Source organism: Glycine soja, chromosome 15 (assembly GCF_004193775.1).
Source record: "Glycine soja cultivar W05 chromosome 15, ASM419377v2, whole genome shotgun sequence".
Lineage (NCBI taxonomy): Eukaryota > Viridiplantae > Streptophyta > Magnoliopsida > Fabales > Fabaceae > Glycine > Glycine soja.
This window is the reverse complement of record NC_041016.1, coordinates 1,631,691-1,646,049: the sequence shown is the minus strand read 5'-3', so window position 1 is coordinate 1,646,049 and position 14,359 is coordinate 1,631,691. Positions and strand designations below refer to the sequence as shown.

General features: G+C 35.4%; 2 protein-coding genes across 5 annotated transcripts; one reads left to right on the top strand and one right to left on the bottom strand.

Moving 5' to 3' along the window:
• Window positions 1-46: 46 nt before the first annotated feature.
• Window positions 47-9,905, top strand: LOC114386464 (DNA repair protein RadA-like). Of its 2 annotated transcripts, XM_028346474.1 has the most exons (15): window positions 48-762; window positions 1,139-1,194; window positions 1,728-1,786; window positions 1,902-1,973; window positions 2,376-2,456; window positions 3,420-3,527; window positions 4,132-4,194; window positions 4,399-4,479; window positions 5,547-5,612; window positions 6,151-6,306; window positions 6,728-6,808; window positions 7,017-7,055; window positions 7,921-8,003; window positions 8,254-8,326; window positions 9,529-9,905. In XM_028346474.1, the coding sequence occupies exons 1-15, from the start codon at window positions 197-199 to the stop codon at window positions 9,700-9,702; spliced, it is 1,758 nt and encodes a 585-aa protein (XP_028202275.1). In that variant the 5' UTR covers window positions 48-196; the 3' UTR covers window positions 9,703-9,905. The 2 variants fall into 2 exon arrangements, with proteins under 2 accessions (XP_028202276.1, XP_028202275.1); XM_028346475.1 differs by lacking the exons at window positions 8,254-8,326; window positions 9,529-9,905 and having other exon boundaries at window positions 47-762; window positions 7,017-7,080.
• LOC114386467 (ATP-dependent 6-phosphofructokinase 3-like) lies at window positions 9,696-13,900 on the bottom strand. 3 transcript variants are annotated; one of them, XM_028346478.1, is made up of 13 exons: window positions 13,790-13,900; window positions 13,209-13,386; window positions 12,870-12,916; window positions 12,730-12,769; window positions 12,557-12,619; window positions 12,333-12,470; window positions 11,972-12,184; window positions 11,727-11,795; window positions 11,467-11,596; window positions 10,983-11,248; window positions 10,602-10,650; window positions 10,370-10,524; window positions 9,696-10,120 (listed from the first exon to the last, which is right to left on the bottom strand). In XM_028346478.1, exons 2-13 carry the CDS (start codon window positions 13,308-13,310, stop codon window positions 9,947-9,949), a joined length of 1,446 nt encoding a protein of 481 aa, XP_028202279.1. In that variant the 5' UTR covers window positions 13,311-13,386; window positions 13,790-13,900; the 3' UTR covers window positions 9,696-9,946. The 3 variants fall into 3 exon arrangements, with proteins under 3 accessions (XP_028202279.1, XP_028202278.1, XP_028202280.1); XM_028346477.1 differs by lacking the exon at window positions 13,790-13,900 and adding an exon at window positions 13,601-13,776; XM_028346479.1 differs by lacking the exon at window positions 13,790-13,900 and adding an exon at window positions 13,601-13,738 and having other exon boundaries at window positions 13,209-13,324.
• Window positions 13,901-14,359: the final 459 nt, after the last annotated feature.

The window sequence follows — 14,359 nt, the reverse complement described above, 5'->3', positions numbered from 1 at the left end:
AAAAAAAAGTCCACACTTAGTTGTAGGCTTTTTTTGGGCGCGGGTGTTATACGCTTCTACCCTACCCCATTCAGACAATCACACCTCTTACATTTTTTGGAGCGAATAAAAGTCCTCTTCCCGCTTCGCATAAACCCCATAAACAAACGAGGAGGGTTTATGCAAAAGCAAGATTCTTTTCTCACTGTCCAACGCCATGACGACGAGGCTCCTTAGAACGATCTTCATCGCCCACAAGCTCCACCTCCGCAACCCCAAATGTATTTTCCCACCTCTCCTTTCCCGCCACTCCTCCACGGCCACAAATTCCTCCGAGGCCCGCGAACCAGCAAAGGAAACCACCACCACCACCACCACCACCAGTTGGAGCATGTACGGAAACGTCTACGACCGCCCAATTGCGCAGCGCGAGCTAAACGACCACAGCGACGGAGACGAAAACCCTAGCAGCGGGAGAGCAGCAAAGAGTGTAGCAGTAGTGACGAAGATAAAGGGAAAGGGGAAGGTGAAAACTCAGTGGGTGTGCTGCAGTTGCGGCCACTCAACAGGAAAATGGTGGGGGCAATGCCCCGAATGCGAAATGGTTGGCACAATGAACGAGTTTCATGAGAGCAAATTGACTGACAGCAAGTCCAGAGGTGGGTTAGAAGTTTCCGAGGATGCAGTGGGCTTGTGGCTCCCGCAACGACCCGAAGACTTGCGCCCCGTCAAATTGGAAGAGGTGAACCGTGGATTCAATTACCAGCAATGGAGAATACCTTTGTAAGTTCCTTTCTTTTTACTTTTTTCAAAGTCAAAATTTGTCATTTGGGTTTTGTATGTTTTGGATCATGTGGTAAATTGTAATTGCTGGTAAGGCTTTTCTCTGGAGTAAGTAACAGAGAGTGGTGTGGTTGATTTAAATTTTGGGGGAGTAGTTAGGAGCAAGGGTCAAAAAATAATGCGAGGATTTGTCTGTATTTTTCAATCTTATGTTTGTAACAAAATTTGTCATCCTCGTAAAGGAGTTAATTAGGAGGACTTTTTTATACCATGCCTTGGTGTGTGTGAGAGAGCACTTTCTCTTCTAGGCTTCTACAAAAGATGTGCTGTGATGCTTTTCCCAAATTTTATACTGTGCAGTTTGCTTTTATGTCAGGTCTGGTTCTTTTGGAAATGAAGTTTCTACAGTGCTTGGTGGAGGTCTTGTACCAGGTTCAGTCCAGTTTCATTATTGACATTGATATGCCTGTGAGACTGCAACTATTGAAACTACTGATTTGTATTTTGCTTCTCATGTTTGCCTGGTCAAAGATATCAATGCATTGTTTGACATTATGCGTGTGCTTCAAATCATAAAATTTAGTTATGCATTAGCTGCTAAAACCATATCAATTACTTCTCAATTTTAGTTCACCTGCTATGATTGTGTGAATTAATTACAACTAATATTGTTGAAGGGTCATGCATTGAGATTTTTTTCCCCTTAACTATGCTTGTTTGTTTTGTGGGTCAGATTAGTTCAAAAGAGTTACTGCTTTTGGTGATTGATCTTGGTGAATGAATCACTATTGAAACCTTATTTCTGTTTCCCTCCCTTATGATCTTGAATATTGAATTTTCATAAAAATGCTTCTAGTTGATTGTCTGATAATGATATCTTTCTTAATTCAAGTTTTCTTGATGCTTCAGCAAAAATTAAATTTGGTTATCCATGGCTAACTTTATCTTCAATTGTGGTTTTGAAGGTTCTTTAACTTTAGTTGGTGGTGATCCTGGTATTGGGAAAAGTACACTGCTGTTGCAGGTACAGATTAATTTTGGATGGTAAAACTGGATATAAAAGTTTGATGGCCAACTTTCTATGATGGTCTGGTCAACTGTCATTAATGCCTGATTTGTTTGTGATGTTGAATTGGAAGATTGCAGCAATGATAGCAAATGAATGCAGTGACTATGAAGGACCTCCAGTTGTATATGTCTCTGGTGAAGAGGTTTGCTTTTAGTGAGCCTCTTAATAGTTTTAAGGATTAAATATGTTTTTAGTCCCTGCAAATAGGGTAATGCTCATTGTTAGTCCCTCAAAAAATAAGCATTTTCTTTTGGTCTATCATTTATGGAAATGTGCCATGTGTAGTCTCTATTTCCATAACCAAAAGGAGATGCTTTCTTTTATACTGTCTGATCATCTTCACATTGATCTGATAACTCCCTTATAACAGAATAAGTTAGAAATCTAAATACTGTTCTGAACTTGACTAATGCATAAGGGCCTAAGGAGAATTTCGTAAACTAAAAATAATGTCCTCATATTCTTGCTTTTGATTTACAAGTGTTCTTTAGGGTCTCTGACACTTTTTTGATTTATTGTCCATTTGTTCTCTGTTATGTGGCAGAGCCTTCAGCAAATTGGTATTAGAGCAGATCGCCTTGGGATTAAGTCCAATATTTATTTATATTCAAGTACTGATATAGAGGTACATTGTCTTGAATTATGCTGATTAGTTTTGCTTCTATCATTTTTTATATGTTAGTTTTGATCGTGAAGCTATTGTCTCAACACTATCAAGCAACATCGCTTAACGTTATTCTTAATTGGCTATATTGGAACAATGTGTGATCAAATCTCAATAATAGTCCTCTTTTATTTTACTTCATAGTTATCAATAGTGCACTATATCTATGCAGAGAGGCCATAGGCTGCTCCAAAGTGATAATAACAGTGCATTTTTTAATAGTGGTTGCTGTAGCTGCAGTGACAGAGCGATCAAAAACTCATCTTTTTTCCCTCAAAATAGTGAAGTTTTTTGTGATTTTTTTGGGGGTTGGGGGTGGGGTGGGTAGGGGCAAAGCTGTTATCCCCCCTCTTTTTTAGAATATTCAAAACCCCTAATTGGATGTAGTTTCCCACGCTTTTTACTTATTGTGCGGCGCCCACATTGTTTGACTCCGACCAGCATGCAACGTCATGCAGTATTTCTGGTGACACCCACCCTCCATTATTTTCTCTTCTGCTCTGAAGTCTGAATCACCTCTGTTTTGAACTTTGAACCCTCAACCTCTTCTGTTCTTTTCTCTGAGCAACACCCACACTCATTATTGAATGTTTAGGATGTCTTGTATTTGAAATAATAATGTCTTTTTGGATTTTGTTTTGACTTGTTATTTACTTGTATGTTTTGCTTAAAAGCTATGACCTTTGATTGTTAATTATGAATATGCTGTGAATTTTCACTTTTTTTAAAAAAAATTGAGCATTTATATGTATATAATATGTATATAATATGAATACAAATATAATTATTTAATCTATGTATAAATAATTCAGCATAGAAATCATCCCATCATGTGCTATACCACTAAAGCCTTTTTGGGTTTGACTGCTACACTTTGCTATCTGAGACTGATAACTATGTTTTACTTGTTCTCCATGGTGTTAGGACATATTGACGAAGACTCATGGTCTATCCCCTCGTGCTCTGGTGGTTGATTCAATACAAACTGTTTACCTGAAAACTATAATAGGAAGTGCTGGAGGGATTATGCAGGTTTTGAATCTATGTTACCCTCAAGAGACTTTACATTTTTCTTGGATGTTTTAACTAAGTTTTACAGAGTACATATATGTTTATGGTTTATTTCTCTTCTGTGTACAGTATATTGTAGTTGTATTAGCTGTCAGCTGTTTGCCAGCTGTGCTGGTTTAGTTACTGCCAGTTGTATTTTCTGTTGTAGGCAGATAGTAACTGCATCACATTCGTTGTACCCTATAAATACTGTTCTCAGTTTTAGAGAATCAGAACTTTAATATGGAATTTCAGATTATCAGTTTTTCTCTCAATTTCTCTGATTCTTAGAATTATTTAATGTTGCACTATGCACATCCAATTATATTCTATTAAAATGATATGTCATGTGATGTTGTTTGGAATTTCTTTTTGGTATTTAATTAACTTCTTCCCTTTTCCATACTAACTTCATCTTCATAGTATTTATTCATTGTCAAATAGAGGACTTTTTGGTCATTAAGATGCATGGTGTACTTTTTCTGTCATGCCTTCTTTCTTTTGTGTGCTCCTTTATCAAAAGTTGCCGTAGTCATGTACTGATTCTGTGGTACATCATACATGACTTTTTATTGGTCTGTGACAGGTGAAGGAATGTACTGCAGCTTTGATGCGATTTGCAAAAACAACTAACATCTCAGTTTTTTTGGTGAGCACACCTCTATCTATTTTGTGAATTATATTTAAATGGCAGATTGATCTATTAAAGCACTATCATATGATTGCCCTGAAAAGGCAGATCACATGATTACTGTTGCTTGTGTGGATTTCATTTGTAATTTATCTGTGGGCAGGTTTCTTATTGTGGCCTTCGAATTGTTGGCATTAGTGTTTTTTTTGTTTCATATTTCAGATTGGACATGTGACTAAGTCTGGAGACATAGCAGGACCTCGTGTCTTGGAGCATATTGTTGATGTTGTTTTATATATGGAAGTTGGTACCTTGTTACACCCTTCTTTCTTTGGATAGCTGTTACTTGGTAAAAGCTGATGTGTGCCCATTGTCTAGTTTCAAGTTTCAACTACTTGGCATTTAATCTTCTTTGGGCTTCTTTTACCCTTTTTTTTTAGAATTTTAGTAAATATAGTATCTTGTCTGTAAAGCATTGTATCATGGCATGGCACAATATGGACATTTTGCCGAGGAGTATTTATTTCTAGATTTGCATTCTGCTAAATCAAAATAAATTTTTTAAAAGGGTGGGAGAATGATCTCTTGATATCATGCTGTTGTGAACATTCATTTCAAATTGTACCTTATTTTCAGGGAGCAATGTTAATGTATTTGGATTTGACTCATCTAATGCGAAGGGACACACTTTAGAAGATGAAGTGCTGTCACAACCATGGATTAGAAAATCAATGATTGAAATTTTAACAACTTCAGAGTTTTTTATGCATGTACTTGTATTTAATTTCAATCGCCACTGTCGATTAGAAAATTAACAGTCGTGATTTGTGACTCCACTTTATCCTCTAAAGTGCCACCCCCTCACTTGAGAGGAGCCAAATCCAATGCATTTAACTTGGGAATTATGAAGGAAACTTGATAATATATTGTTCACTGCATCTTAGAATTTGGGCTTGGGGCATAACTTGACCCTAAAAAAGTGGCTTGTAAGGTGAGGGCTTCCCAAGCCTTGTAAGGATTACATTGTTCATATCTCTAGTCAATGTTTATATAAAGAGTTTATTTGTTAGATTTCTTTTATTTAAAGAGTTAATGTTTAATCATGAGTAAAAAGAGAATAATATTAACATTGACAATAGTTTTTTTATTCCTTTCTGAAATCTGTTATGGTCACAGCACACATTTCTTCCTATTCCTTTTTGCCTGAATAATTGCTAATTGTTTTTACAATATTACATATCAACTAAACGTGTAATTTTATCTGTAACATTTGTTTTTCTGCGTAGTACTTGTTTTTGGGTTGTTGGAATCACCAGATTTCATTTCAATTTTCTCCATACTAATTGTTCATACTTCAAAATAATGCTCAGGGCGAGAAGTACTCTCCATATCGAATGCTTCGAGCTGTGAAAAATCGGTTTGGATCCACTGATGAGGTATGCTGTGACTATTGCCTATTACATTTAAGATCCACTATGTCTTCCTTGGTTGTTGCTATCTTGTTTCTATTAATACTTTAGAAGAACTGTGTTTGTGGTACTCTTATATATAAAAAGTATACGAGCATTGATTTCTTGCTCTTTTCTTCTGGTCTATCTCTGTTACTGTTAGTATCTTTTTGTGATGCTTTAATTTTTGAGAATGTGTGTCTATGTGTGTGTGTGTGTGTATATATATATATATATATATATGCGCCTAATCTGATATATCTGGCAACAAGTTTAAATCATTTTAGTACTGAGGCATGAGGATGTATGACATATGCACTGCTGGGTGAAGGACTGAAACTATATATTCTCTAAAGGATTTAACATGTTTTCTTTTTATTATCGCTCCTTCTAACTAAATATTGAAGCTCCTTATTCGTGTATATTTCATAATGGTATTTGATGTTCTGTACTTTTACCTTCTATAATTAGGATTATCTGAGAAAATTGATGTTTGATCTGCATTGTCTTTGATTTACGTGATCAGCTTGCAGTTCTTGAGATGTCGCAGTCAGGACTCCAGGTTGTTTCAAATGCCAGTGAAATGTTTCTCACTCAACAACACTCCGATTCAAATGTTTTAGCTGGGCTTGCTATTGCTGTAATAATGGATGGTTCAAGAACTTTTTTAATTGAAATTCAGGTAATTTTTTTGTATCATTGTATCAAAAGCTCTAAGTCCATTGTGGATTTTCTTGTATAACCTATGTCTTGAGAAACATCACCATTGCCCTTGTCATTAATTGTGGATATTTAAAGCAATTGCAAGTAGTGATGCATAAAATGAGCTTGGCTTCATTATTAGCTGATAAACAGCAGATTCTAGATTTTGAATGGTGATGAAACCTAACGATCTTTACTTATCATCTGGAGACTTTCTATTGGAAGTTATTGTGTTGAATCCTCAAAAGCTCTGATCACATCATTGTGTTCATGTATCTATGATATAGATCTAAGAATACACCTGAATTTTCATCATTCTGTATTGTGCTCATCTTTATTATTTATATTCCAATATCCTTTTAAGAAAATTATTTTTATTGATTTTTAATTTTATTTTACAGGCACTTTGCCTTACACATTGCCCAGTTTCGAGTTCACTATCTAATGGGATCAATGCCAACAAAGCTAATATTATTAAATGTGTAAGCCATTCTTAATGATTCTTTAACATTATCCTTGCTTTCATAGTCACCCCATATAGTGATTTATTTCTTATTTATCTTAATGAGAAAATGAATGAATGAAAGGAATCCTTGATGGGGATATGGATTCTCTTATTTCAAATAAAATCTGCCACAATAAAATTTGTTAAATTGTGCATTGATTGTTGCACTATTTATTGAACTGTAGGTACTTATAAAGCAAACAGGCCTCCATCTTCAAGATAATGTAAGCTGATTTATAAATAACGATGGTATATCCTTTTGACTTGTTCTTCTATCTCTATGAAATGCTTCTGAGCAGGTTTTGTGTGTTCTGTTTCATCATATACACATCACATAAATATTGATGTTTACGCATAACCGACTAAATAAAAATAAATAATGAAAATAAAAAAGTGAGAATAAACAGAACAGTGCTGTTAACTTGTTGGCAAGTGTACCAAATTTGTCACAAGTAGTAAAAACTTGCCAACAAGTAGTAAAGTACTCAGAAGTCCGAGTGTCGAATCCAGAGACTTTGTTTGCACAGGTAATTCCTGCAGGGTTGGTGCCTGAGAGATGTTTATTGAGGGGGTTCTGTGAGTGGTCAGCTTTCTTGCTCTTTTCATTCTTATTCAACCTCAAGAATATCACAAGGTTCAGATCTACACTTAATAATAGCTGCAAGAGCTTTGTATTCCTCAAGGAGGTCTTCAAAAATTGCTTCTGGGTGATCATGATGTGAGAAAAAGGTTGGATGCACGATTTTCCTGATGGAAAACTGAATCTTGTCTAGAAGACGTGGCTTGGGTTGACTACAAGCTCATGATACCATATTAGAGAAACAAAATGAGAGATCAGAGAGTCAAACAAAAAGAGAGATTTGAGATTCTGACAGAGTTCCATTATATGTACAGCAATATTGGAGTTTATATAACATAGCTGTATCCCGTATAACTCGTTGCTGAATGAGTAGATAACTGAGTCATAACAGAAAGCCCAATAGAAACTAAAACTGTCACATATGAATGTTAAATGAAATTATAATGCAAATGAAAATTATAATGAGTACATCTCTAATATGTATTTCCTCATCTTGCCGTTGTAAACAGGCCGTGTTTTTGAATGTTGTTAGTGGAATGACAGTGACAGAGACTGCTGGAGATCTTGCAATAGCAGCTGCAATTTGCAGCAGGTTCATGTTCTGATTTATATGAAATGATGTTCATTCTTGTTGGTCTGAAAATGCCCAATGTAATATGGGGATTAAGTTATTAACCATTTTATGCTTCTTGTTTGGAGAAATGATTCTTAATAATACCAATGTTCAACAAGTTAACTGGGACTGGTAACATGAATGCTTTCTTTTATTCCAATACAATATTCTAGATTTATTATTTTTTGGTAGCATTTATTCATTATCTCGTCTTTTTTCTTGTTTCCAGTTTCTTGGAGTTCCCAATTCCAGAGGGGACTGCATTCATTGGTGAAATTGGCCTTGGTGGAGAGCTTCGCATGGTAAGCATATTCTTTTTAATGTTAAATGTTGCTACTTGCTACTCATTACTAAGATGTTTGGCAATCAATTAAAAGTTTTCAATAGCATAGCGATTTGCTTATTATTATATTGAAGGGTTTAAAGATTTCAAATTTGCTCTGCATCAATCTATGAAAGCCTTTTGTTTTGCATTTTCGCTTCTAATGAATATATTTGGAGGAGGATCTTTTTGGGAGGTTAGGGGTTGGGGTGCCAACATAGTTGGGATGTCAACCTTCATCTCTCCTTGATCCTTCCTCTTTTCTTTAAAAAAGAAAAAAATCTATGAAAGCCTTTTGTTTGTGAAATTTTCAGATCAATTGCCTGTGAGATTTCATGTGTTCTGACTTCATTGGCATTTTCAAATTTCTTAGTTACGAAAATGGTGCAAATGATTGTATTGTTGATCTTTGTTGTGGAGTGTAGACTTAAATTAACTGGTTGGTTTATAGTTCTGATAAGCTATAACATGGTATGGCTAGTTCAAGTATTTTACTGCATCATCTTCACACTATGTATTCGGGGTTGTGAAAGGCTATGGATTTAATTTGCTATTAATTGCTAATGTTGACCCAAAAAGGCACCACAAGTGTACTCTCGCTGGCAGAAAGCTAAATTAGGAGGAAATAACTTGTATGAAGCATCTAAGGAATGAAATCTAGTAAGAAGAGAGAAAACAACACTTCTTGTGCTTAGGTCTAGGTTTCATCGTTATTTATAAATTATTTTGGCTTATTTAAAAAAAGGAAAGGAGAGGGAAAACAGATGTAATTGGATCTGTCTAGAAAGGGGAATTTGCAATGCCAGGGGTTATGTGGTTTCTTTCAGTCTTCAAGCCTTGGGCCAAAGAATTTTCTTCGGCTGGGAGCATTGCTCTTGCAATTCTGTATTCTGAGTTTTCCACAATCTCCCTTTGTTAGATGGGAATTGGCTCCTTTCGGTTGATTAGATCAATGGGTTTGATTGAAACCATGCAACCTAGAGTAAATTCTAAGACATCATATCTATTTGTTTCATGGGATCTTAAGCTTTAATACTTTGCATTTGATAAAAATATGATAATTCAAAAAACACCTTTTTGTTGTTTTTTAAGAAAAACCTCTTGCTTTTGTATTCATTAAGTCAAAGTTAAATGGATTGTTTTGTAGCCTTAACCTGATGGTTTGTTTATTTTATGATACAGGTTCCTAGAATTGAAAAAAGGGTTAACACATTGGTGAAGTTGGGTTACAGAATGTGTGTAGTACCAAAGCAGGCTGAAAAACTTTTAGAAACCGAAGGTCTAGGAAAGATGAAAGTTGTAGGTTGCAAGGATCTGAAAGAGGTTATTAACGCTGTATTCAGTAGAAATAATTAAGAGATGCTAGTGATATTAAGCAGATCTCACTTTTGATATTTAAGATGTAATTCAAAAGTTTGTAAATATAGATGTTACTCATTGTGGCTTAAATACTGCAAAAGATGTACTAGATTTGGTTTTGTCCAACGTCAATGATCAATCAGTTGATCTTACGTTAATTAAATTTGATCATTTAACTTGATCACCACATTTTAAAGGCATTTTAACTTGGTGTTATATTTGTGCTCTGTATATGCCCTGTTTAGTCTGCTATTTCTGAATGGTTCTGCCCATCTGTGGTTTGGTTTTCCGTTCTTTCCTCTCTTTCTCCTGTGATTTCTTTTGGGTTCAAGAAGCAAGGCTGATGGGTTGAAGATAGCAACCTTGCCCACATCCGATCAGTTATCACAACCCTCTTCTCTCCCTCGTTTATCAGCTGCACGTTCAAAAACAGTATTCCTCTTTAGGGTGAACTAGTAATATAGTGCAAGAATAGCATCTTTACAAAAATGAAAAATTAAAGAATACAGAAAAAATGTTCAATATTTACAGGTCCAATCAAGATAAAGGGGGAATTTCGGATAGGACTAACAACCAAACTGCCAAGTAATTTTTTTGTGACACGTGAATTGAAACATACTATTGTTGCATAGCAAATAGATATGTCCAGAGTGCAAGAACTTACATGGAATGGAATGTAACAATTTCTGCCATTAACTGGGCCCACGGTGAAGCCTGTGTATCCTGCCATTGCACCATGAACAGCACTTTGGGCAAGGAGGGTGCAGTATACATTATCAGATGCATTACTTGGGATAGCACGGATCATGTAAGTAGGATCTGCGAGACAATTTTTTTTATCGGTATCAATTTTTTGTTCTTTAATAAAAATATACAGTTTAAAAAAGAGAGCTCACCTATGTACTTCAGATTTATAGCCATTTTTTGACGTTTTTCAAAGTGATCCTACAGCAAATAAATATTTAAATGTAAAAACAAAAATAGAAAATTCTGCAGCATGAAAATCTAGTAAATTAAATAAAGGCATTGTTCTATGAATTTCGATAGAATTCACAATTCCAAATGTTGCCTAAGCAAATGAGATCATTTATGATCGTGATTCTTTATGCCTGCAACATTTCTACAATTGAAATAACTTCATTTATCTATGCTGCAACCTTGAAATTTTTCAATGAATTCAACATTTAATCACAACTTCAAAACTGTCCACTTAAATAAGTTTAAGGTTATACAAGAAAAATAACACGCTAAATAAGCTAAACTTGCATAGTTTTTACCTTAATTTTCTGGGACAACCACAGGCCAACATCTGGAAATAATTTGTCTGCAGAAGCATCTGGCTTATTAACAATGGAGGGGTTGCCAGAAAGAAGCTCCTGACCTGCACCTTCAGCTATGACTATAACCATGTGACCTTGCTCTTTGAGTCTTTTCTCAATGAACTCCAACAGTCCTCCTGGACCCTCCAGGTAAAAGGGTGATTCTGGAATCAAGCAACAATCAACATCACGGCTGGCAAGAGTTGCATACATGGCGATAAATCCTGCATGAAATGTCAATATTTGGTCACTGTAACAACTAATTCAAGATAGCAAGATTTCTTCTTGTTTTGCTCAGCAACAACTGTCATGATTAATGATAAATAATGAACAATTCAATATGACAGGTCTCCTATGGGAAACTCTAAGGAGGAAGATGTCATGAAAGAAAAAGTATGGAACTCTAAAGTTGTAAATTATCAGAGGAATGAATGAAGCTTACCACTGTAACGCCCCATTAATTTTACAACACCAATTCCATTCTCCGCGCTTTCTGCTTCCACATGAGCAGAATTGATTGCTCGTTGTGCCTCTTCAACAGCAGTGTCGAAACCAATTGATTTGTCAATAACCTAAATCAAATACAGAATGACATTAAATAGGTGACACTTTAAACTCAAATTCTTTTTTTCCTTTCGAGTACGATGGCATAAAAGTATAGCAATTTCCACATATACAATTTTACAACTAAAGCATCATTACTGGGATATCATTGTCAATAGTTTTTGGAATTCCGACCACTGCAACTTTCAAGCCACGCCTTCTAACTTCCTGCATAAATAACTTAATCTTGTGAGTACAAATTTAAATAGTGAAAATTATTATATCTACCAAACTTTTAGAGCATATGTTATCATCAAGTTAGTTTGTCAGTAGATCATTAAAACAAATACAAAGTTATAGCAAACTGAATATCAGCACTCAAACCTAGTCTATTTATTAATTACCTCAAAAATCATAGCTGCTTCATACTGAGTTCCATATCCTCCAAGTATATAAACCTGATTAATTCCCCGGTCCTGAATGCTATCAACAATCTTTGAGGTGTCATGGCCTCCATATGATGTCCCAAGGATGCTTCCACCACGTTTGTGGATATCATTCACAACCTTTGGTGTCAAAGGAACTGTATTTCGAGAATAAAAACCTGGATATCCTCCCTACATTTAACCATTTACACTTTAATGATACACCCTCACCATAAACTATCCAATACCCATTGCAAATAAAGCTACTAATATGTCACGGTTATAAATACATTACAGACACATACATAATAAGTGATGTTAATTGGTACATAAATGATACCTGTATTCCCAAAACTTTGTGCACCCCATACATATGATATAAGCCGCATACTATTTCTCTTATCACTGTATTTAGACCAGGACAAAGTCCACCGCACGTGACAATACAAGCGTGTACTTCCTCTGAATCAAAATATACCTGCCAGACATTCAAATCACTGTTGTTTTCCCATAAATTACATTGGTGAAATCAAGGTCTTAGTTTTGACACAAAAAATGTAAAACCTTCTGAGCAGGCCCAGCACGACGAAAATGGGTCCCTCTTGGACTATTTTTGTGTACAACTATCTGCACAAAGGAAAGGAAACCAATTCGTATAAATAATTCTGAAAACTGCAAGAATGGTATAAATAGAAATAGAAACCTATGTATCTACAAAAAGGTGAAACATTACTAACCTGTTGTGCAATTGTATCATCCACATTCACGTAATATTGCCTGTGCAAGCAAAAATTAACCAACTTAATTCCCAATTGAATTACTAGAACAATTCCAACAGGGACTATACTGCATAGAGTAAACCAACAGATTGACTTACGCAACAACAGAATAGGAAGGATTGTCTTGCAACGGGTCAGGATATGTCTGCATGATTAAAAAAGGAATTATCACATGTTGAAAATCAAAGAAATAATATAACAATAAATTTGTTGATTTTTACAAAGTGATCTTATTGATCGACCACATAAAATTTATTATAATGACTACCTTAAAAATCATACCTAGCATGATCTTTGATTGATTGATAATATAAGTGTTTACACTGTCAATGCATAGAACTTACATAAAAAGTAAACTGGTAATATAAAACATCCACTTAAACCAGAACATGAGTTCATTTGATTGCTGAACAATAGAGGGGGAGTAAGGGCCTTACTTGGAGGTGAGGGATGTAAGCAGATAGATGAGGAACATCCTCAAGTACGAAGCCAGAAGCTGCTGTGGTGATTTTGTCATGGGGAGTGGCAGAATCCAGCATGGTGCTGTTGGATACTGTAATACCACAATTCAATTTTGTAAGGTTTTCGTGGGACACGGAGGTTTCAGCTGCACACCTGAAATCCTAGCAAATATCAAATACTACTACTATGTATGTTTTGCAGGATAAAAACATTGGTAATGGCGCAAGGAATTAAATAGTAGTTAGTTATTCACGAGAGTATTTAATTTGCAGTAAAATATAAAGTAGCAAGTGGGTGATATCTTTTCTATAGACAGAAATAGAACAAAAGAAATTGAAACTAGCTAGCAGGGCTGGACGGATATTACGTTAGAACCACCCGAGTCTCCAGAGCTAAATTATTGTCTGAGTGAGATCATAGTACAGTATTTGATTTCTATGTAATTTTTTTTTGTTTAGGACCACCAATTTGGTTTTTCTTTTTCCGGAAAATACTTTATACTTATTTGTTAACTTATTCTCCAATTTACATGAACCACCAACCAGAGAGTTTTCACCTTTATTTGAGACGAAGGGCCACCAATGATCATGGATCAATAATTTATGTAATAAACTTAACGAAGTGTTGGCTGCTAATTTCTTAACCACAAATTAAAGTTAGCAGCTGTCGTGGCTCTTTCTTTTCTTTTTCTCAACCAAAGTTAAATGGCTCTTCCATGAAAAAGAAGCTTATTTATTTTCCCCCAGTTTTTGTCAACTGCGTAGGCGGCAGCCAATTGGAAATATTCGTTTACATACACATCATGTAAGAGAAAAAGTAGTTCTAAGAGTCAAATGTAAAGATTGAATTTTATTCGAGTGACGTGGGTTAATTGAAAGAATTCAATTTGGACCATCTTAGATTCTCCCCCACTCTGCTTCACCTTCTTCAAGACTTTCATGCGCATCTTTCATTATTGGGAGTTGTTATTGGCCTCAGTAGATTTTCTTAACGGGCCCTACAATCCCTCAAAGTTTCAAAACTACCTCTTCTTTAGGGAGTTGCTACGTGCACCCAGCATTATTGCTGGTGCACCCAGCAAACAGTGAAGTGGCAAAATTGCCCTTCAATAATTCTTCTTCCGGAA

Excerpts from the sequence above, each read along its gene's own strand:
- LOC114386464 (XM_028346474.1), top strand. The coding sequence starts at position 197 with ATGACGACGAGGCTCCTTAGAACGATCTTCATCGCCCACAAGCTCCAC. Across the intron at positions 4,480-5,546 it reads ATGTTGTTTTATATATGGAA|GGCGAGAAGTACTCTCCATA; the intron begins GTTGGTACCTTG and ends AATAATGCTCAG. Across the intron at positions 5,613-6,150 it reads GGTTTGGATCCACTGATGAG|CTTGCAGTTCTTGAGATGTC; the intron begins GTATGCTGTGAC and ends TTACGTGATCAG.
- LOC114386467 (XM_028346478.1), bottom strand. The coding sequence starts at position 13,310 with ATGCTGGATTCTGCCACTCCCCATGACAAAATCACCACAGCAGCTTCT. Across the intron at positions 11,796-11,971 it reads AAGCAGCTATGATTTTTGAG|GAAGTTAGAAGGCGTGGCTT; the intron begins GTAATTAATAAA and ends TTATTTATGCAG. Across the intron at positions 11,249-11,466 it reads ATTAATGGGGCGTTACAGTG|GATTTATCGCCATGTATGCA; the intron begins GTAAGCTTCATT and ends CATTTCATGCAG.